This window comes from Rhinopithecus roxellana, chromosome 5, assembly GCF_007565055.1.
Source record: "Rhinopithecus roxellana isolate Shanxi Qingling chromosome 5, ASM756505v1, whole genome shotgun sequence".
Taxonomy (NCBI): domain Eukaryota; kingdom Metazoa; phylum Chordata; class Mammalia; order Primates; family Cercopithecidae; genus Rhinopithecus; species Rhinopithecus roxellana.
The window spans coordinates 51,146,942-51,170,160 of record NC_044553.1 but is presented as its reverse complement, the minus strand read 5'-3'; the positions used below and the strand labels follow the sequence as shown (position 1 = coordinate 51,170,160).

The 23,219-nt window shown below is 37.7% G+C and overlaps 1 protein-coding gene across 2 annotated transcripts in view; it reads left to right on the top strand.

Annotated features, from left to right (window-relative positions):
- AKAP6 (A-kinase anchoring protein 6) overlaps nt 1–23,219 on the top strand; it is a 653,085-nt gene that overhangs the window by 363,905 nt on the left and 265,961 nt on the right. For both annotated transcript variants that reach the window (XM_030931392.1, XM_030931393.1), the window contains one exon: nt 17,649–17,771. In XM_030931392.1, coding sequence (XP_030787252.1) covers nt 17,649–17,771 — 123 coding nt within the window. The remainder of the gene's footprint in view (nt 1–17,648; nt 17,772–23,219) is intronic.

The window sequence follows — 23,219 nt, the reverse complement described above, 5'->3', positions numbered from 1 at the left end:
CAGTTGCATGGGAATGTGGGCCATATGTGACAAGATCTTGGAATTTTTAAAAAGAAATAGGAAATCTGGGTTTTATGTGACATCTCCCAATTTTTAGATGTTGGGTCTGAACAATTTTTAAATAGGTCAAATAAAAACACATCTTTGGGATAATTTGGCCTTTAAGTCACTAATTCGCAATCTTTGCCAAGATGGGAAACTACTTAAAATGTTTGGCCCGGAGAGTTGGTAGTTTAAGAAGGTTAATCTGACTGTGGTATGCTGGGCACACCTCTAGCAGTAGTTTTCAACTGTGACTGCAAATGACAATCACTGGGAAGGTTTAAAAAAATAAAAAAACCTCTGTATCCACCCCAGACCAATTAAATCAGAATCCCTGAGGTTGGATATTTTTTAAGTTCTTCAGGCAATTGTAATGTACAGTTGTGGTTGGGAGGTAGTCCTCTAAGCCTAATCTTTTTTTTTTTTTTGTAGACAGAGTCTTGCTCTGTTGCCAGGCTGGAGTGCAGTGGTACGATCTCCTCTAAGCCTAATCTTGAGTTATTGAAATAGCCTAGACATGTGGTAAAAGGGTCTGAACTGTGGTTGTGGAAGCTGACTGAAGAAATAGATAGGTGGGAGATATTATAAAGGGCAGATTGATAAAATTTGGTGGCTGTTTTAAATAAGAGAGTAGAAGAGGAAAGGAGTCAAAAGAGTTGAAATTTAAGGCTGAAATTTGGGGGCTGGGAGATACAAGGAATTTAACAAATGTCTCCAAGGGATACATAAAATTAAGACACACAGTGGATGAATGGGGCCCAAATCCAGTTTGAGAATTCTAAGTCAACATAACATTTTAAAAGGTAAGGCTGCACAGTGCTTTTTAAGGATAATAAAAATCTTTTGTGTGTATTTTATTTGTTGCAATGCCAGGATGAAAACTATAAATTAACATTGCTAATGGATTTGTTGTGACAACATGTCAGGATCTTTGTGCAAGGTTGGTCCAGAAGAACCGCAGGGATCCAAAGCAAATTCCTTGCTGGTTAACGTTAGGAATGTTTCAGTCCTGCCTCAGTTTCGTTTCTGTAGAGCCTTCAATGGGCTTTGGGTTGTTATCAGTGATGATTCAGCACCACCGTGAGGCTGTATCCAGTTACTGCATATGGCTGTTGGCCTCTGAAATATATAGGGAAGACGATCGCCCTTTTGTTTGTAGCTTTAAACATCAAGGTGAAAATAGTTCTTTGTAATCTTCTTGGTATGGAAAGGCTATGATGCAATACTATCTTGTATTAAGATGATAACAGTGCCTAACTGCATTTGATGGCAAATATTACTGTCATGATGAAACTCAAAAGATGGATAAACTCAACCTTGCATTTTTATCTTTTTTTTTTTTTTTAGCATTGCATTTTTTAAATTCAACTAAAATGATTCTTGGAACATTAATGAATTATTCTTTATCTTTAATCCTGAAGTCATAACTTGTGTTGCTGGTAGGATGTTTAAGAAAAATAATAATTTAAATACAAAACAAAACTTTGTTATTTTTTGTCCCCTTGCAAACTGTCGGGCAGGATGCTAAGGGGTTTATTCACTTAGTACATCACTTCATTTAATTCTCAAGAAAAAAATTCCTCCTTGATGCAGACACTGTTATATTCTCATTATATAAATGAGGAGAGACAGAAGTTAGTAGTTTGCTCAAGGATATAGAACTTAAATTTTGGGCTCAGTTCACAATCCTTCATTTTAATTTTGAAAATTTGAATAAGTCACTTAAAGTTTACTGTGTAAGTCTTCTAGTTTTTAAAATGAGATATTAATCATGTTTGTCATGCCTTTGCTCAGATTATTGTATGAAACTACAAAGAGCAAAGGGGTAATTGTAAATCTAAAGGCTACATGAATATTAGTTTAACTATTATTATTGTGACTTTTCCTATGAATCCAGGGAATTAGCACCATATATATTAGAAATTACTAGGGTAAGAACCTTAATTCTGCCCCTAAGTAGCATTGTGACCTTGGAAATGTAACCTCATAAGCCTCAGTTACAAAAAATAAATATTAATAAAGGAATAGATTGAACGACCTGTAAATACTTCTCTGTTCTGAAATTTTATGAGAGACTAACTGTGAGGAATAACTAAGAGAAACACTCATTTCTTTGTACAATATTCCTTGGCATATATCACTTCAACATGGCTGGCTTTGTGTTCCTTGGAGCTTTGGGTGAACTCAGGTTCCCCTTAGAAGATCCTAATGGTAAGTGAATGTGAAGCTGTGACATTAATGAGCCTGGAGGAATGAACCATTTGTGCTGCCTTCCTAGCACTGTAATATGACAAGAGCCAGACATCCTTGAGGAATTTGGGGTCTGGCTAGAGTTTATAAGATGCCAAGAGACCAGGGCCAGTGGTGACAGTAAACAAGTGAGTTACCCAGTAAGAATTAGATATGGATTAGCCTGAATTTATGGCAGATAAGGTCAGCTAAGTGAAGCAGATTAAAAACATTTGTCTTGGCAGACTTGTCATTGTGATGCCTTAAAAGTACCCATCAGCACTGAGGCTTGTGCTCTGTTCAGACAATATGGGAGGAAATCATTTCAAGAGTGTGGGTTCTATTTCAAGGTCATTCATGATGTCAGGCCATGTCTGAGGTTATGGAATTTTCTATCTAAGAATGATTGGCTTGAATTTTGCATGGTGATTAAGCAACTTTATCCAGGAAAGGTGCTGCCTGTAATATCTGCTTCATACGCTTCCATTCTCAGGTTGATGAGGCTCAGTGCATTGCTTTTTAGGAAGCCCAGTGACTTTACTATTTACCTTCATGTTTTGTCTAGGAATAAAGGAAGTTGTATTTTCTTTTTTTAATGCTTTAAGAAAATCAAACTGGAAAGGTGTCATTTATAGGTGATACTCATATTTTTGGATTTGTCTGGAGACTAGTACTACTTGCTTGAGAAAGATGTGTGTGTGTGGGGTGGGGGGGGGAGTCATAATTGGCTGTCTAATACTCTCTCTTTCCCTCCTACCCAAACTCCAAAATAAAGCTGACAAGTTGAATTAACAGAAATGCTTTTGCATTTGATTTATTTTCTAAAGCATAGAGAAGACTATTGGTGCTCTGTTAAAGTAAACTTTCAGGCTGGACACAGTGGCTCATGCCTGTAATCTCAGCACCTTGGAAAGCTAAGGCAGGTGGATCACTTGAGGTCAAGAGTTCAAGACCAGCCTGGCCAAAATGGTGAAACCCTGTCTCTACTAAACATATAAAAATTAGCTGAGTGTGGTGCCAGGTGCCTGTAGTCCAAGCTACTCAGGAGGCAGAGGCAGGAGAATTGCTTGAACCTGGGAGGTGGAGTTTGCAGTGAGCCGAGATTGCACCACTGCACTCCAACCCGGGTGACAGAGCGAGACTCCATATAGATAGATAGATAGATAGATAGATAGATAGATAGATAGATAGATAGATAGATAAAGCTTCAGGCTGAATTCTGTAGTGCAGTAATCACATTCACCTCACAAACTTTCATTAAAGCTATTTTCTTTATCCTATCCTTATTACATCTAAAGTTTTATATTGTTTGGCGCATGCCATTGTATTTAAAAGACTATTGACCAGAGTCTTCTTAATAGAATGCAGGGTCCATGAAAAATCACATTTGTGCCCATTTCACTATCTAGACACACTTTTATACAAGGGAAACATGGCTGGGAAGAACTTCAAAAATAACCTTGCTCATGGTACCAAAAGGATGAATATTCAGAAAAGTAGTAGATGGAACTCCATAGTAAAGGAAAAGAAATACTCATAGTAAGAGATTTCTGGAGGAATGCATATTAATTGATGAGGGGGTTCTTTGGTGCTGGATGGTTGTGAAGCACGGTGACTATGAATGTGGGCTCTGGAGCCATATTGTGTAAACCATGTCTCAGCTTATCACCTGTGTTACAATACCTATGCTATTGTAAGCAGGTGGCTTGACCTCTCTGTGCTCTAGTTTCCTCCTGCTAAGGAGAATTAAAAATCATATCTGCCACAGAGAGTCATGATTAAATGTCTTAAAATATGTAAAGAGCTCAGAATAGTACCTGGCATGTAGTAAGCACTCAATAAATGTTAGCTCTGGTGGTGGTTATTGTTCTTATTGTTAGTACTGTGGGAGGGGAAGGGTCAGGTCTTAGCAGCTCCTTGTAAAGAGATGACTGGTCTCTTGACATCAAATGCCACCACCTTGTTTTCTCCTTCCACCTTCAGCTACCTTGGTTATTATGAAGCTTCAGCCTCCTACACAACTCTCACTTACAATGGTTAAGGGTACCCTTCCTCCTTCGTGAGACCTGTGATGGTCACCCCAGATTCCTGCACCCTCTTCTCTGTAAGACTTTGCCTTATCTTCCTGCCTTGTCAGATGATTCTTGAATTGTATTAGAGATAATTCTCCTCTAAGTGGCCCAATAATTTTAGTTAATGTACTTCTTTGACAACTTAGGAAGTTTATATAGGGAAATTTATGCTACGAATGTGTGTTCAGACAAATACAAACAACATTCTAATTTATAATATTGTCACACAGCAACCTTATGAATAATATATACTTATTTATTCATAATTGGTATTTATACATACAATCGTTCATCAGTATCTGTGGGGGATTTGTTCCAAGACCCCCTGTGGATACCAAAATCAATGATGCTCAAATCCCTTACGTAAAATGTATAGTATTTGCATATAACCTACACACCTTGTGTATGCTTTAAATCATCTCTAGATTACTTGTAATATGTAATATAATGTAAATGCTATGTAGATAGTTGTTATACTGTATTGTTTAGCGAATAAGGACAAGAAGAAAAAGTCTATACATGTTTAGTACTGATGTCACCATCCATTTTAAAGAAAATATTTTCAATCCAAGCTTGGTTGAATTTATGAATGTAGAACCCACAGATATGGAGAGCCAACTGTATTTATAATATATATTTATAATTATATGCTTATAAATAATAATTCTTACAGAACTCTTTAACTAGAGGTAGATTCATTACAGTGTATTAAGGCATGAAAAAGGAAGGGCCTGTAATAGGTTTTGAACTGTCCCTCAAACCCTTGACTGCTAAATATACAAAGATTAAGGAAGTGCATTGGAAAGGCAGCAATAGATTGGGATGATTTGTTGGGAGAGGAGCATTTGAGCTCGATCTTGAAGGATAGATATAGTGAATGGAGTAGAAGGCATTGGGAGAGTATGTGGAAGACTCCAAAGATCAGTTCCCTGTCTAACTGGAAGAGAGGCAAGTTGTCTCAATGTCTCAGGCTTTGAAGGAAGCTCTATATGCAAGAGCCTCAGATGTTAACAGTCAGAAGGCATGAAGAATCATTCAGCTCAATGCCCTCATTTGTACAAGTAGAATCTGTTTCTCCCACCCCACAGTGCTTGCTGTTAGAACATCCTGTCTCCTGGCTATTACCAGATCTTTCAAGCTTGTCACAAAGTGGCATCAAATACTTTTTTTCCCAAGATCAACACTAAATGTTTCCAGTGCTCTGCAGCTGTTGGCTCTTTATCTTTCTATCCTTGAGAGACTTTGCGGAGATCTCTTTTCTCTGAATTCTGTTTATGTTTAAAGAGTTTCACAGTTGATTTTGAGGCACAACCAGTGTCAGGATCATTGAGACAGACAGCAGAATGAAGGACAGAGTGAAGAAAGTTGAGTGCATTGCACTCTTGGGCCTCATAATGTAGATGACACAAGTGGATCTTCCCTTTACATACTGTTCCTAGGCTATCTCATCTATGCCCATGGTCTTTAGTACACCGTGTATGTTGCTTTCTCTGACTAGATCTTGCTGTAGAGTTCCAGGCTTATACAACTAGCTGTCTTATTAGGTGCTTCAACTGATTACGTTGAGAAAGCAAATTCATGATACATAATATCGTATTCATGATCTTCCTGCAAACTATTTTTCCTTCTGAATTTTATATTTCCTCTTTCAGGAAATGGGACCTCCAACCAAAATAGAAAGTTGGCAGTCATCGCAGATTCTAACATCTTTCTCATCATCCATCAGATCCAGTTAGTCCTGTCCATTCTACCTTTGAGTACTCTATAACCTAGCAGAACCTAGTTCTGCCCATGTCCACTGAGCTCCTTTAGTTTAGCCTCATCAGCTTCTTCAGAGTGCTATAGCAGCCTTTTAACTGGCTTCTCTGCTCTCAGTCTTTCAACTGGCAATCATTTTCCACACTGCAGCCAGAGTGAGTCTTCTAAGAAGCCGATCAGATTCTCTCACTCTCTGCATCAAAACTTTAATGACCATTCCATTGTCTTTAGGATAAAATACAAACTACAGAGCATGTTGTATGTGGCCTAGCTCCTGGCCAGACTCTGCAACCTCATTTCTAAGTGTTTCGTATTTGTCTCTTGAGTATTCGTTAGCCAGGCTCAGCTACTTAGAGTTCTCAGAATAAGCTGTTCTCTTGGGCTTCATTTTAGGAATGTCATTCTCTGCTCCTCTTAGTCCCCTCTATTCTTTTTCTGAATCACTTACACTTATCTGTCAGGGCTCAATTTCCTGTGATTTCCTCCAGGAAGTCCTCCTTGATGCCCAAAGAGTGAGTTAAATGTCTTTTCAATGGCTCCTGAGCACTTGGTATGATCTACAGCAAAAGGTTCTCTCATTATGGTCTTGGCACCTCGAGGGGCTTTCAAGACCCTTTCAGGGGGTCCACAAGGTCAACGCTATTATCATATCAATATTGAATGTTATTTGCTTTTTTCACTCTCATTCTGTGTATAGCAGAGCTTTCCAGAAGCTCCATAACACGTGATATTGTGATAGATTAAATGCAGAAGTAGAAATAGAAATCCAGCCATATTCTATTAAGCCAGGCATTCATAAGATTTGCGTAAAAATAATGCCATTCTTTTCACTGTTTTTGAAAACGTTCTTTTTAATAATATATTTATGTTAATATATATTATTTTTAGTTAATGTATTAAAAATATGTATTAATATTTTTAAATTGCTGAAACGAATATTGATAAAGCCCAGAGAATCAAAAGCTTTCTGGGGATCTCAATAATTCTTAATAGGAGACTCGAGATTAAAAGTTCGAGAACCGTGAGTCTGCATTATCATACATCTCATACTTTACAGTGCTCTGAACTCTTTAATAGAAGAATCTGGGTTATGTATATGTGAGTCCCAAGGGCCTAATACAATTTCTGGTACTAGTAAACTCTCATAAATATTTTTTGAATAAACAACTTAATACACACATGTATGTGTACTCATACACATGGAGTTTGAACAAAAAAAGGCAATTTAATCCTTACTTCAGCTGGCCTAATGCTATCCAATAGTGTACGCAATTTGCTAAGCCAATAGTACTTTGAAGTTTTACATTATTCTTAAAAACTCTAGTTCTGTCCCTTTTTTTGATCTCTAGAAATCTTTTCTAAAAGATGTCTATGAAAACTTTAAAAATGAACAATTAGGTCTCTGTACTTGATTACACAACACATAAGTTCTTCTGGCTCAGCTGCATACTGGTGAGTGAATGTTATCTGTCAAGTACTTAACCTTTTTTTTTCCCTTATTGACAGAGTCTTGCTCTGTCACCCAGGCTAGAGAGCAGTAGTGAATCAGAGTTCCTGCAGCCTGAAGCTCCTGGGCTCAAGCAATTCTTCCACCTCAGCTTCCGGAGTAGCTGGACTACAGGTGCACACCACCCTGCCCAGCAAATGTTTTATTTTTTGTAGAGATGGGGTCTCACTATATTGCCCAGGCTGGTCTCAAGCTCCTGGACTCAAATGATCCTCCTGCTTTGGCCTTCCAAAGTGCTGGGATGATAGGCACAAGCCACCATGCCCAGCCTACTTACCTTTTCTGAGCATCAGATTCCTCATCTGTAAAATAGAGGGAGCTTTCAACTATATAAATTCTAAGAGCCTTTTGAAAATTGGGTCTGTGCTTCTAATCTCTATGGGAACTCTTCTTTCTCCTTCACCCACTTCCAAGCAGATGTGTTTAGATAATACTGGTTTTCTGTCTTCTTGGTACTCAGCTACAATAGTTGAGTTGTTAGCATTTACTGACTTGCCACCCTGAAGCTCTCTGGTAGAAAGTTGGCCATAGCATTTTCTTGCTCATTCAGTATGATGAACTCTTCACATAGAATTCCAATTTTTTTCTAAAAATAATAACTTTGTTATTACTGAATAATGATTTTGTTATCTATTCCCTGGAGGAAATTTAGAATACTTAAACAGCAACTCAACAATCACAAGTAATCTTTTGAATAATCTTAGTATTCTGCAAATACTCCCATCAAGCCACACTCACTTTTGTTCCAGATATTTGATGTGCAAGGAGTTCTCACTAATCAGGAAAGTATTTAGAGCTAATCCAAGCAAGGAATAAAACAATATTTTCAGGTCTGTACTTTAGTGTCAAGGAGTCAGCCCTTTTCTCTAAAACTTTATAGACATGTCCAGAAATGTTTATTTAAAGTGATTGATTAGCCCTAACAAGGCTGGAGGAGGCTTTGAACAATAGAAAAAAGAAAGGAACAATGAGCAAGTGGAAAAAAGAGGAGAAGTGGGGGAAGAGAGGAGAGGAGTGGAGAACAAAGGAGGGGAGGGGCTGGAGAAGAGGGAAGAGAAAAAAAGAGGCAAAAGAGAAACAATAGTCAAGGAAGAAAGAAAAGAAAGGCTGACAAGAGAGAGCACAGAGTATAGGAAAAATGATCTGAAATAGGGCTCTGATAGGAATGATTGAACTATGTGGCAAGAGCTGGGGTTCTCAGAGAAGCTTGGAAAATAGGAGTGAACAACAGAGAATGTGACTGTCCTTTGTTTTCTCTCTATGGACTTTGTGGGAACAAATCTGGTTAGAGAGAGAATACAGGACAGTAGTCCAGAGCTTAGACCCTGGAACAAAACTATTTAATAACCACTTAATAGCAATATGACCTTAAATAAATTACATAACTTCTCTATGCCTTAGCCTCTTCATCTGTACAATGGGGAAATTTGACTATTCAGTAACTTCACAAGTTATTAGAAGAATAGCTGGTAGATAGTACCTAAATGTTAAGTATTGTTAATTATAATACTAGATATGAAAAGCCTACAATTAAACCATTAAACTGTCATAATCCTAAATTCTAAGTTATGGGTATCTCAGGTACTCATTTGAGACTTAAAGGCAGATAAAGATGATCTGATCTGCTTATCCAGTGCCTCTGGAGGATTGGGGGTGCTTGAAGCAAGGTCTCACCTAGAGGAAGTCTGCCAAGCTTTGGGGCAGTCATACTACCTGAATGAGAGGTCCCCAGTTTCATACCTGACAATGTTGGGAGCTTGTAAGTGTTTGATCTTGTCTGTGCTTCAGTTTCCTCCCTATAAAATGGAGAGTGCAGTAATATTGTATCATAGGGTTGTTGTAAGGATTATGTAAGTGCCTGGTGTGTAGTAAGTGCTCAATTAATATTAACCTATTGTTTGTTCCAGTTTATTCCCAATTTTTTATTCATATCTATTTTTATTAGACTTTGATAATATGCATTCCAATCTTGTTTTGCCCTTAGAATGATTGATAATTTCTTTTTATGAACCCATAGGGAGCAACTGAAGTCAAAATCTCTAGATTTGTTAGATGAAACCCTTTCCCATCATAAGAGTTAGGAATCTGTCTGGGTTCTTCTTTTCCCAGTTGAAGCCACTATAAATAAATAGTATTTGAAGAAACTGTGGATTCAGCATTATATTCCTTCTACATGTTGCTGAGTTCAGAATAGAACTTCCCACCTGGGTAGCTTTCGAAAACACCATTCCATGCCATTTTGCTCTTTCCCACTGACAGTTTTTACCTTAATTCTGGAACAATTTTATCAGGAATATTTTTATATTCTAAAGCCTTCTCATTTGACCTTTAGAAAAGAAGCTAAATATTTCATTAGGCATTTCAGTATTTGAGTTTTTTTGGTGGCATCAGAGCGAACACTGACTGAAGCCATTTTATTTTCTCTTCAATCTTTGTTCTAAAAGCATACACGGTCTCTCCTCTTCTGTCAATTACTCATACTGTGTTGGATTTTCTAGGTAGGAGTGTGGGTATATAAGTGAGGTAGTAGAGTCTAAAGCACAACTTTTAACTCTCTAGCACTTTGTCTTGAGCCCCTGGGCCTAGGTGGCACATTAAGTATATAGTTAGTTGATTGGGAAAGGTAAATTACATTTTAGTGCTATTATGCAAAAATCTAAATCTAGTCATTTTATGTAGAAACTATGTGTATAAAGAATTATGTACAAAAACAGAAGATTAAATATATATGTTGGTAAATATGTATGTAAAAATCTCAATGCATAATTTTGCTTCTAAATAAAGTTCTAATTTTACTTACCTTATTTAGAGCCGAAACAAACCTTTACTGTGGATAAGAGGATCATGATGTCCTTTAGCTGTTACTTTTTGGTAGCCCCGTTGCTGATGTAAAGATAGGCTCCAAAGAATGTGGCCTGTTTTGAAAAATTAAGTCAGATTTTCCTGAAACTTGTGACTATTAGGAGAGAAACGTGATCCCCTCCAGATCCACTGGTCAGGTAGCAGAGTGGTGAAATTCTTGCTAACCTGCAGGTTCAGATGCTGCCCCTCATGCTGTCTCATTTACCATGTGAGGTGAAAGCCATGACTTCCTCTTCTAAATGCCCAGTGCAGTTGCTGCCACCCCCTATATTGTGACTGTGTGGGGAATTTTTTTTTTTTTTTTTTGAGACAGAATCTCACTCTGTCGCCAAACTGGAGTGCAATGGAGCGATCTTGGCTCAGTGCAAGCTCCGCCTCCCAGATTCAAGTGACTCTGTTGCCTCTGCCTCCCGAGTAGCTGGGATTATAGGCACACGCCACCACACCCAGCTAATTTTTGTATTTTTTTTTAGTAGAGACGGGGTTTCACCATGTTGGCCAGGATGGTCTCTATTTCCTGACCTCATGATCTACCCACCTCGGCCTCCCACAGCGCTGGGATTACAGGCATGAGCCACTGCACCCGGCCTGTGTAGGGACTTTTAAAATCCATCTCATGGATCATCCATTTCACTGTACTACACGTAGTACAGTGCTGTAGACTTAGTAAATAATAAAAAATTGTCGAGTCAATGAGATAAAAGATCAAATTGGAACTTTTATTAATTAGGAATGATTTTTTAAAGAATCATTTATCAAGCTATCAAGCCCTTGTTTTACATCAGGCTTTAAACTATATTTTTCCTATAGTCCTCATGTAACCCCATGATGACTGTTAATGTCCCTGTCTTACAGATGAAGAAACTAAGGTTCAGAGACATTAAGTCGCTCATTCAGTTTATACCTAAACTAAATGAATCAAATTCAGTTTTGTCTGGCTGTAGCAACTGTTCTCTTAACATTATCTACACTGGCTCATGGTAAGCACTTTTTCCCTTCTTTTAGTATACCCTCCCGTGTCCCCCCAGATTAATCCTCATTTAGTTCTTCTCTTCTAATTCCTGCAAGGGACATAGTTAAGCTGTTAAATCAACTGACTGTTCATGATTTCAGGTACTGAGTTTGCCACCTTCTGGCTGTAGGGTATCGGGCAGACTTCCTTACCTCTTGGGCCTCACTCTTCTCATCTGTAAAATGGGGAGACTATTGTACCCACCTCATAGGGCCATTATGAGACTTAAATGATCTGTTTGTACAAAATACTTAAAACAGGTTCTGGCACATGGTGAGTACCATCTGAGGGTTGTTTCAGCTAGAATTGTCCAGATGACAGCATAATAGTTTAAAAGATTCAAGAGCAGATGCTGACTTTTTTTTTTTTTTCTTGAAATATAGTGAAATAGGCCAGGTGCAATGGCTCATGCCTGTAATACCTTTGCTTTGGGAGACCAAACTGGAAGGAACAGTTGAGGCCAGGAATTTGAGACCAGCCTGTGCAACATAGTGAGACCCCGTCTCTACAAGAATGAATGAATGAATGAATGAATAAATAAATAATCTGGGTGTGATGGCACACACCTGTAGTCCCAGCTACTCAGGTGACTGAGGTAGGAGAATTCCCTGAGCTCAGGAGTTGGAGGTTGCAGTGATCTATGATCATGTCACTGCACTCTAGCCTTATCTCTAGAGAGACCTTGTCTCTTAAAAAAAAAAAAAAAAAAAAAAAGGAATAAATAAATAAATACATAAAATGTAATGAAAATAGTTCACTTTTTTGATACTCTTCAGCATGTTTCTGTGTGGAGGCAGCTAACTTGATCTAGACTGGGTCAGACATCACACCTAATTTCTCTGTCCATGAATAGATGTGAATTACTCTGAGGATGAATACACACACATTCACATACACTTCCAAACAGCAAATACCAAAAGGAATTAGCAGTTCAGAAAGGTGGCTCAACTGCCTTCTGAGAACTAAGGGCCATCTCCTCTGTGATTAAACTGAGTCAAGCCCATCTGTAACTGAGCACTGGTAGAATGGGCTCATTCAAACATGTAACTCCCTTAAATTTTTCATTTAAATTTTCTGTGCATTAGAAATGAACTTTACAGTAATCTTTGCTTTCTAAAAATGAGTGTGTTTCTTGTTAAGTATTTAGTTTCATCACAAATTCTGTTTTAGGATAAAACAACAGAAAATAGTGAATGAGAAGGGTAAGAGACTTAGGACTTAGGGAATTTTATCTCAGGGCCAAGACTTTAAAACTGGGAATAAATGCTACTTCTCCATTACCTGGATCTAATAACTTGTCCACAGGAACGCTGTTTCTAGAGGGTGGTGTGGTAGTGTGGGAGGAATAGACTTTAGAATGAGATCCATGTTCAAATCCCAAGTCACTTACCTTCTCTGACCCTCAGTTTCCTCATCTGTAAAATGACCATAATCAACACCATCTTAAAGAGTTGTGGTGATAACACAGCATTTACTTCCTGCTGTATACTTCCCCTTTCGTCTTGCAGAGATACAATTTTCCACTTTATTTTAATGTATAATTAATCCCATTAAAAAAATCACCCCTAGGCTTTCAATTCCACAAGGCAGGGGCCATATCTTGTTTTCCACTGTGTGGTTGTTCCCTGGCCTCACATATGGCACAAGGAAGGCCCTCCTTTTTATTCTAGCTCCATGTGACAGCCTTGCCAGAGGGCAAAGGTAACCACCGAGACAGTTTATATTTAACCAAATAAGGCTTGTTGTAGAGGAGAAAGAGTTAGGAAAAGAAATAATGAGTATTCTTAACTTGTTGAGAGAGTGTAGCACTTCGCAAGATTTGACTGTTAGTGTTCACTGTGAAAATAATCTTCAAGTGTATTTTAGCCAGCCAAAGGCTCTAGCAAATTATTTTTCACAAACCAGTGAGTATACATTTGCATGTACTTTCACTGTGCGTCTTAGTCTTTAAAGAGATTGATGTTTTAGAAAGTTTAAAAGTCAGTTTTCACCCTCACGAAGGAACTTTCACAATACAAATGATTTGGGAGTAGCAGGTATGCTGATAACCAATGGTAGGAGGGCCAACCACTGTTCCATTTTCTCCCAGGTTTGATGACCAGAATTTCTTCTGGGGGTTGAATCCTGGCTTGGTGCCAAACAAGGGTCTACAGACTCTCAAATCCTGTATAAAATAGGAATATGACAAAGATTCACTCAGAAGGAAACAATCCGTGAGAGTGGGCAGGAGTACAGGATCTTGTGGACTAGGTCACCCTCCATGTGCTCCTGGACAGCTTGTCAGGGAGGCAAATAAAAGTAATGGAAGAAGAAGCAGAAAGGGACGATAAGGACACTGGTAGAAAATAACAGGACACTGAACAGATATAGCAGCAGGAGTTTGAACAATGAAGGCTAAAATGTAGCCTTTCAAAGGTTTGTAATTCAGCCTGTGGCAGAGAGTAGAATATGCATAAAATGTACTTTTCATGTAGTGCAGTGGTGGCATTGGATTATGTCATGAAGAAAATCTGATTTTTATAGTCCTCTGACTTTCTAGAGAAGTAAATTTAAATTCGGAATATTAGAAACACACACAGGTAGGCCAATACTAAGAATGAGAGCAAACTTGGATACAGACAGAATTCTGATACAGATATAATAATTTCACAGTATCCAGGAGAGTGTCCCAACTCTTTGTTTATTGTAAAATTCTTTTTGACTATTAAAATTACTTGAATTCAGGGCTTAGACGTGCTTTATGTTCTGCTGAAATTTTTGCCACAATGATATTTATCTTTGTATTATCAACAATGTCTAGCAGTGTGCTTTTTTGCACATAGAAGGCACTTAATAAACATTTGTTAAATGAATGAATAAATGATCAATATTTGTTGCATTAGGATTTGATCTGTTTCAAAATAATTTAAAAATTTTGTTTCCATTTTCCTATGTCATCCTTATTTTCTTTCATTCACACCACAAAGATGCCAGCAGAACTTCTGAAAATGGGCATAAAATATTTGTTGTGTGTGTCCAAAAGTGAACACACCTGCACATCCACATGGTCTGTGTATAGAGTGGCCTTTCTTGGTCTTTCTAAGCACATCTCATGACGGGGGAGAGAACCTAGAACACTGTCCACTATACACAGAAACCTGGTGATAGTACACAGAGGGGGCTGAGTGAGGTGGAAAAATAACATGTGGTAAACGTATCATGAATTGAATGGACTCCAGTTTTGCTTGCTTTCATGTTTTCTGTTTATATTCTTGAGGCTACACATAGAAGCAGGAAGGGAGGTGGAAAGCTAGATCTCCCTAAAGGGAAGGGGTGCTTAGCTTTTATTATAAGTTAGGAACACTGGGTTTTCTCAAGTTTCTATTGTGAGTGATGAAACTTTTTAGTGTTGGCAAGAAAAGAGTTAGGAAATGTACAACAAATAAAAAGTTGTGAGGATGGGATATAATTCAGAAGAAACCCAGAGAGAATCCTTGAGAGGACTCCTGTTTCCCCTATATCAGACAGTCTTGTTTTGCTATCTGGCTGGGATACACAGAGGTGCCATCCAGAAATATTCACCCAGGACCAATGGGTTTTGTCTAATCTGCATCTCACAGATTTCAGCTAACTATGTAATCATGGTTCTGTTAGGAAACCTGACACATTGTTTAGTACTCTTTGGCTAAGACTAACCTTTGATGATGAAGCAGCCATGCACTCACATACACACACAGGTTATTTTTGTTTGTTTTTGAAAGGGAGAAGATCATGAATGGTTTATAACTAATTACCTTTCAAATAATGTCTTTAACTATTTGTCTTCTTGGATTTAACCCCTTGTTCCCTAAATAATATACTTTCTGACTTAATTTTCTCCCCAAACCAATTTATATATACAGATATAACAACACAATTCTAAATACAACAGTAAAAACTATTTAATGCTGTAAGTACTATAAAGTACTATTTTCATCTCCCATTTATAAACCATCTAAATTCTACTTTTCTGACTAGCATCCACAGATGACAGACCAATGCTTCTGTAAGTCCATCTGGTCAGCAAAGGGTCTCTTAAGTTTTCACCAAAATTTTAATTATGAGAGTATCGAGAATTAGGACTGCAGTTCTAACAGACTCTGCCCTTACTTCTGCTCACAGGTTTACTGTACACATCTGAAGGGATCTATGGTAAACATCAAGTCAGATATGAACCTGTGAAATATTCTGAGCCCTAGGTAGGAGTTTGGGGAATAACATTTTGAACAGATGGGACACTACTGAGAAGATTGAGCTTGAATAAGTGTAACTTCTACATTAAAAGAGTGTAACTTCTACATTAAAAGAGTCAAGTAGGCCGGGCGCGGTGGCTCAAGCCTGTAATCCCAGCACTTTGGGAGGCCGAGACGGGCGGATCACGAGGTCAGGAGATCGAGACCATCCTGGCTAACCCGGTGAAACCCCGTCTCTACTAAAAAATACAAAAAAACTAGCCGGGCAAGGTGGCGGGCGCCCATAGTCTCAGCTACTCAGGAGGCTGAGGCAGGAGAATGGCGTAAACCTGGGAGGCGGAGCTTGCAGTGAGCTGAGATCCGGCCACTGCACTCCAGCCTGGGTAACAGCAGCCAATTGCAATTGTATAGGTTTCAGTTTGCAATTATGATGTCTCTAAGATGATATTTCTCATTAGTTTTATCAAGTCTAACTGATTGGGATAGATTTTCGAAGGAATATAAATGAGAAATCTTGCATTTGTGAAATCTGGTTGTGATATGTGTCCCTGGGTGTGACTGTCCTTGGATACTTGGTACAATAGAGAGATTTTCAATAGGAAAAGGTTTTGGAAGCATATATGAATATGGGAAACCATATGATATGTCACTATGTGGAATGATAGACTGAGCTCTATCTACACAGGTTGGCAACATACCAGAGCATAACAGTGTGGTATGATCTGACTCTATGGGACTCTGTGCCCACATCTCTGCTTTGTCCCCCTCTAATAAACAGTTTGTGTTCCTGAGTGTTATTTGTCCTTTTACTTACCACTCTCCACAATTCCATTTTCTCTTTTTCTCATATTTTTTTGAGGTAATCTAATTGCTTGAATTAAAGGGTTATGAATCTTAAAATATTATCTAGGAAAAACCCTAATAGCAAAGCCTAGTTTGTGAGAAGCATTATAAAAAATATTTACTTTTACCTCTTTCCACTTCAGTCTCAGGACATCCTCAGTTAAGCCTTAAAAATATTAATCAAGATTATTTGAAAGGCAAATCTGAACAATGGGTTAAGTTTAATGGGGAAATGGCATCTCAACCCATTCCTAAGTATGTGTGGAAGCCTGCCCTTGCTCCTTATGACCTCCAGGTGGTGCTGTTTACCCAGACGTGGAAAGCAGGAGCCCAGCCCCGTTTCTTTCACTTAGGTTTGCAGTTGGGCTTTCATATTTTCAAAATATTTTCTGTTTCTACAGATGTATTCTTTTAAATGGTCAATAAAATTTTATAACCACTATTTGAAAAATTGCAAGATTATTGTGATTTGTGCTTCCTAGCCAAGAATATATCTTTATGTCTGTACATACCCGAAGCCAAGTATTTATGTTTGTTCATTGGTCCCACTTTCTACGCTTCCTTCCTTTGTAGCACACAGGCTTAGACACAGACATTTGGGCTGTAGATAGAACTCGTCCAAGGACCTGTAAATACTTATGTAATTTTAAAATATATTTCTAGTTCAGCTATGGCAACTGAACTCCACAGGCTTCTGAGTGAAGAACACCATCTTTACAGGAATGCTTTTATCCCCCAAAGCCAATGAGCGTTCCTAGCAGACCTGACCTGATTTTTTGGCAGGGGGATGCTTGTCAGACACCAGAAATGTTTTGATGTTTTGAGGCATCCATACAGTGACACCCCACAATCCAATCCAAATTCCTCAGAAAAGTGATCCTAGAGAAAAACTGAGAGGGAAGCATTGACAATTTCTTTCCCATTTTGATAAGACTTCGGGTCCAGAAATAGTAGAAATTCCATGACAGCAAAGATGAGACTAGGATAGGAGTGTGGTGGGATGGATTTGATCATGGATAAAGTTTGGAACGTTTAATACTGGCTTTTTACAGAATAACCAACTAACATGCCTTTCTTGCCCCCTTTTTCCCCCTTTTCTTTCCTCTCACAAGGGGTTTGTAAACAAACTGGATGAATTCATTCAATGGTTAAATGAAGCCATGGAAACTACAGAGAACTGGACTCCCCCTAAAGCAGAGATGGATGGCCTTAAACTGTATCTGGAGACACACTTGGTAGGCAAGATTGTGTTGTTCTTGCTGTCAATAATCAAAGGATTTTAATGTACTGCTTGTTTGTTTATAGGAAATATCAATTTTATTTATCAAAGGTTACTATATGTCAATGAAACCAAATTTTAGTGGGTCACAGAAGCTGCACATTTACAGACATTTCAAGTAATACCATGAAACCTAAATCATCTCTATTTCAAGCTACCTTTACAAAGCTTTTTCTGGAAGGATAAGTGATTATTTTAAAATAACTTAGAAAATTTTATTATACCCTTGTTCTCTAAAGGAACAACTGAACATTTTCCCTTTCTTAAAAAATAAATAAATGAAAAATGATTTTGATGACCATTCTAAGCTTTCTAGAATTCTTGTAAAATTAATGAACCTCTCATTATCAAGAGGGTCTACATTATCTGTTCTACACTGAGTTATTTTAATAAAATATTTAAAATGATGATCTCCATCATTTTTGCTGCTATGTGGGTTTTTCAGCATATAATTAATACAACTGTCATTACACTCATCCCTGTGCATAGAGAAAACCATGGAGGGGAAGTGGAAAACACTCAGATAAATTTGCTTCTGAATATGTTAAAAGCAAGAATTATAGACTGGGGGACATTCGATGAACCTCATGAGGTTTTTACTGAATGCTTCAAATGGCCGATATCAATTATGAAGGGGTGGAAACCAAGTAGTGGAGTGTGATAAAGCATGAAGAAAAAGCACGTGTCATAGGAAATGAAAATTCAAGCTGTAAGGATCTCATCTTTATTCCTTTCACTGATAGCATAAAATTGACAAAGGCAATGAACATGAATCCTTGGGTGCCCAACTGTGGGGTTGATTTTCTGCCCCTCTTACACACTCAGAATTTGGATTGAATAAACATTATGTGGGAGTCCTACATGTATGCGAGTTCGCAGGGTTCCACAACTGTTATTCTCTATGATGTTAAGTGAGAGAGAGAAGGGAGAGATGGAGAGGGAGAAAAGAGGGGAAAGAGAGAATGTTTCAGGTTTTGGTGTTTGTGTTTTGCAGCATGTTTTATAACAGGAAAACAGCTTTAAAATCCTATTGCTGCATGCAAATAGCCTTGCAGATGATAAAGAATGACAAAGCTGTGTGGTAGAGGATGAGTGTATTGCTTCCTTTTTTAGATACCTGAGTCGATGGTGTGTAAAAATGCCAGTGACCCTAACCACCTCTCTTGTACATGGGTTTTTACATACTGTCCTTAGTACTCATTTCCCTGTTGAGTAGAGTTTCAATTTTTTTTAAAAGAGGGCATTTCATAATAGCAAGATAAAGATATTCAGTGCTTTATAATGTAAATTGTATTAATTAGAATGTCAACTTTTCACTGGCATTGTTCTGACAGAAATTCTAATCTGTGTTTAAACAGGAGTATATGAACTTTATTTCACATTAAGTGTGCTGTCTTACTTTCTCTTGACTTAATATTTTATGGAAAACACACATTTAGTTTTTGAGGTCCCAGAGGGCACAAGGGCATTGAGAGCGCTTTAACTCTAGATTATTTATTGAAAGCCAGGCTAGGAGAGTATGAACCCAAGGTCCCTTTTTCCCCTTTGGAGGTTGAATGATATGGCCCCTTTGTAACCAATGAGCACTGTCTTTCTCAAATACAGTATTACAGGGTTTCTTACTTGGCATCCTTATGTTAGCCTCTACTTCCTTCTAGCCCAATGCAGTTCACTAGAGCTTTATGTGATGATGGAATATTCTATATTGCCCTCTCCTATATGGGGGCCACTAACTACGTGTGTCTGTTGTGCATTTGAAATGTGGCTAATGCAACTGAAGAAATGAATTTTTAATTTTACTTGACTTATATTTAAATTTAAATTGCCACAGTGACTAGTGACTTCTGTATTCTCTCTAGCCTTACAAATTGCAGAGCTTTTTACAGGTGACCATAACGAACTGCAATATCTGTACCTGCCTCATAATGACATTTTCATCCCAAAATGTGGAAGTTATTCTCCAGTTTGCTGTGGGTCACCAGTATAAAGATCCACAGCAAAGAGTCCTTCTTAATGTATTTATTTCTTAAAAGAATCTTCTTGTTGCTGCCTAATGATCAACACTTTCTTGGATGAGTTTTCTCTACTATCCCACGTCTGATTATATTAATTGGAATAGAGATATCATAGAACATCTTCTTTATTTCTACTTTGCAAATAGTGAGGGACTTTGATCTCCAGACCTGTTGACTGGATGTTAAATTAAGTCTCAAATTTCACTTCCAAAATCAGGAATAATAATGTCTAACAGTTACTGGAGACCTAGTGTGTGTGGATTGCCACTGAATGATATTCTTAAAGCGCAATCAAGCATTATACTGAATGCTGTGTCTGTTACTTTAGATACAGCCTGTGACTCAAACATTTTTCAATCAAATTCTTAGTTTTTCTTTTTCCATATGAGTCTATATTGTCCTCCTGATCGCTATTGTCATTTTTTATTGTATTTCTTTACTGTCATGCTGACAGTGAAGTTATTCTTCTCAACCTTCCTATAAAAGAACACGTATGAGTAAGCCTAGAGATTTGCACTCCTTAGTTAACCCTGCATAAACCATTATTGCTTTTTAATGAGGGGGCAAGTGGTACTTGCAAGATTTTATCCAGTAGTAGAGGTAGCTACACAAGTTTCTTTAAACATCTCTATAGATTCTATATTTGACATTAAATCAACAGATGTGCAAGCCTCTACGGTCTGAGTCTCCCCTGGTTTATTAATGTGTTAGACTAGCTGATACCCTCCAATATTTATTATAAAGAAAAATATAAAAATCATACTCAAAGTTGTATGTTTATATTTTGATACTTAATTCACTTATTTTCCATGATGGTAACCAAGGGTTTTCACCAACACAAATCAATTAAAGCTTTATAATACCTTTATGAGAGGTATGAAGGAGCTTTATTTTAACTGTAAGAAACACTGTGAAATTGCGATGATACATCAATGATTTTCCATGATAATTAATCATCTGCTTGCAACCTGGCTGCTCCTTTCAAAAATACAATTCCTACCTTCTTAGAAAACGACATTTTCAGGAAAATGGCATTCTGGAAAGGTATTTTGCAAGTGTTGAACACTCCCTCTTCTTTGAAAACCACTTTAAGATAGAATTGTATAGGTATGTTCTTGGACAGACTTCTTTCTCACTCTCCCTTCTCTCACCTCTATCTTCTTCCTGCCACTTAAAAAAAAAAACAGCTTTATTGAAGTATAATTGACATATAATAAATTGCACATTTTAAAGTATAGTGGTCCCTCTTATTCACGGTGGATATGTTCCAAGCCGCACATTGGGTGTCTAAAACCTCAGATAGCACCACAACCATGTATACTGTGTCTTTGATCTGATAACCTGGATGATTACTAAGTGGCTAATGGGCAGGTGACATATACAGCCTGGAGACGCTGGACGGAGGGATGATTCATGCCCCAGGTGGGACACAGCAGGATGGTGCAAGATTTCACCACACAACTCAGAATGGCATGTAATTTAAAACTTATGAGTTGTTTATGTCTGGAACTTTGCATTTATATTTTCAGACTATGGTTAACCACAGGTAACTGAAACTGAAGAAAGCAAAACCATGCATAAAGGGGACTACTGTGTACAATTTTATGAGTTTTGACAATCTGACAAATATATACACCCATGAAACAATCACTGTAATTAAGATAGTGAACATACTTATCACCCAAAAGCTTCTTCATGACACTTTGTAATTCTTCCCTCCTACCCCTCCCTGGCCTCTACTCCATCCCTAAGCAATCCTTGATCTGCTTTATGGCACTATTAGATTAGTTTGCATTTTCTAGGATTTTATATAAATTGAATAAAACAATATGTACTTTTTTTTGGTCTGTCTTCTTTCATTCAGCATACTTATTTTGGGATATGTTATGTTGTTTCGTGTATCAATTATTAATTCCCTTGTATTGCTGAGAGGTAGTCTATTGTATGGATATACCACAATTTGTTCTATCCATCCACCTGTTGATGGACATTTAAGCTGTTTTCCCCACCACCTTTTTTATTGCCTCAAGAACCAGAGTTACTAAAAGCTGTATTTGAGTAGAAGCATAATAAATAGAAGCATAGTGAATAACTGTCATGAATAGTTCTTGGGTAACAGTTTTTTTTTTCCATTTAAGACATTTTATAGTATCTTTAGAATTAGAATGCTTCAGAGTAAAGCAGCAGAGCAGGTCAGCACTTTCACCCTCTAGAGATTTTATTTCATACCCATTTGCTCCTGAAATGGTAACTCTGATTCTCCAAATTGTTATATATACCTAATTCATCAAATGTAATCATTTTCAGGGAGACAAACCAGCACTTCTTTTATCTGCAGCCAATCAGTATATTCAATAATAATAAGTGAAGTCAAACCAATACCAGACAGCTGTGCAAGATGTAGGAAAAACAGTCAACCACAAGGGCCTGGCTTAAACTTAGGAAGTATAGTTGCATAGATAGCACCATGTTATTTTGGACACACATTAACCAACCACCTAGAAATAGCCTTGGAGAAACAAGATTCTTAATTCAATTTGATAAATGAGGAATGTGGGGGAAAATGGTGACTGTGAACCGTGTGTGTGTGTGTGTGTATAACACAACTGTAACTGTGTGTGCCAGGCGGTTATTTAGGTGCTAGGAATACATGATGAATGAGCTTGGTTTCTTTCTTTAAGGGATTTTCAGTCTAAGAGAGGTAACGATAGATTATATGTAGTAATCTGTAGACCCATAAATGAATAATAATTTTAATCAGTAAACTTCTTGTAGGATAAGCAAAGTATTCTTAGGAGTACAGAGAAAATTTTATTGGTTCTTTCTGGAGGTAGGGAACATTCAAAGAGGTAATTTGACATAGACCTCAAAGGCCATATGTAATTTTGTTAGGGAAGGGAGGATGGGAGATGGGAGGAAACTTTATAAGCACAGTAAGAAAGGTATGGTGAGCCACGTGGTGTAGCTGAGACTAGGTGAGTCTCACAGGTTGGGGCTGGGTGGTAAAGGAGTTTGAATGTCTTTTTAACGGATTAAACTTTTCTCTGGGGGCAATGGGGACTCACTGAAGGTCCAGTTTTGTTTTAAAACAGGAGAATAATATGAATCAACTGTAAATTTGATGGGGGTAGGGTCAGTCTGCATGGATTAACTGGATGAGTTTCGTAGCTTAGGTGAGAGAATAACTCTGTGCATGAAAGAAAATGGATTTGGGTATAGTATTTGAAGGGTATGCTGGTACAGGCAAGCTTTTATCAGTTTTTCAAATCGTGTTTAAATTTAAAAATTAAAGAAAGGGAGTAAAAGGTTAAAGTCAAGAGTAAGTCCCCTTTTTACTCGTGTTCCCATTGATTCTTCTCCCTCGAGGCAACCAATGTTCCTTGTTTCGT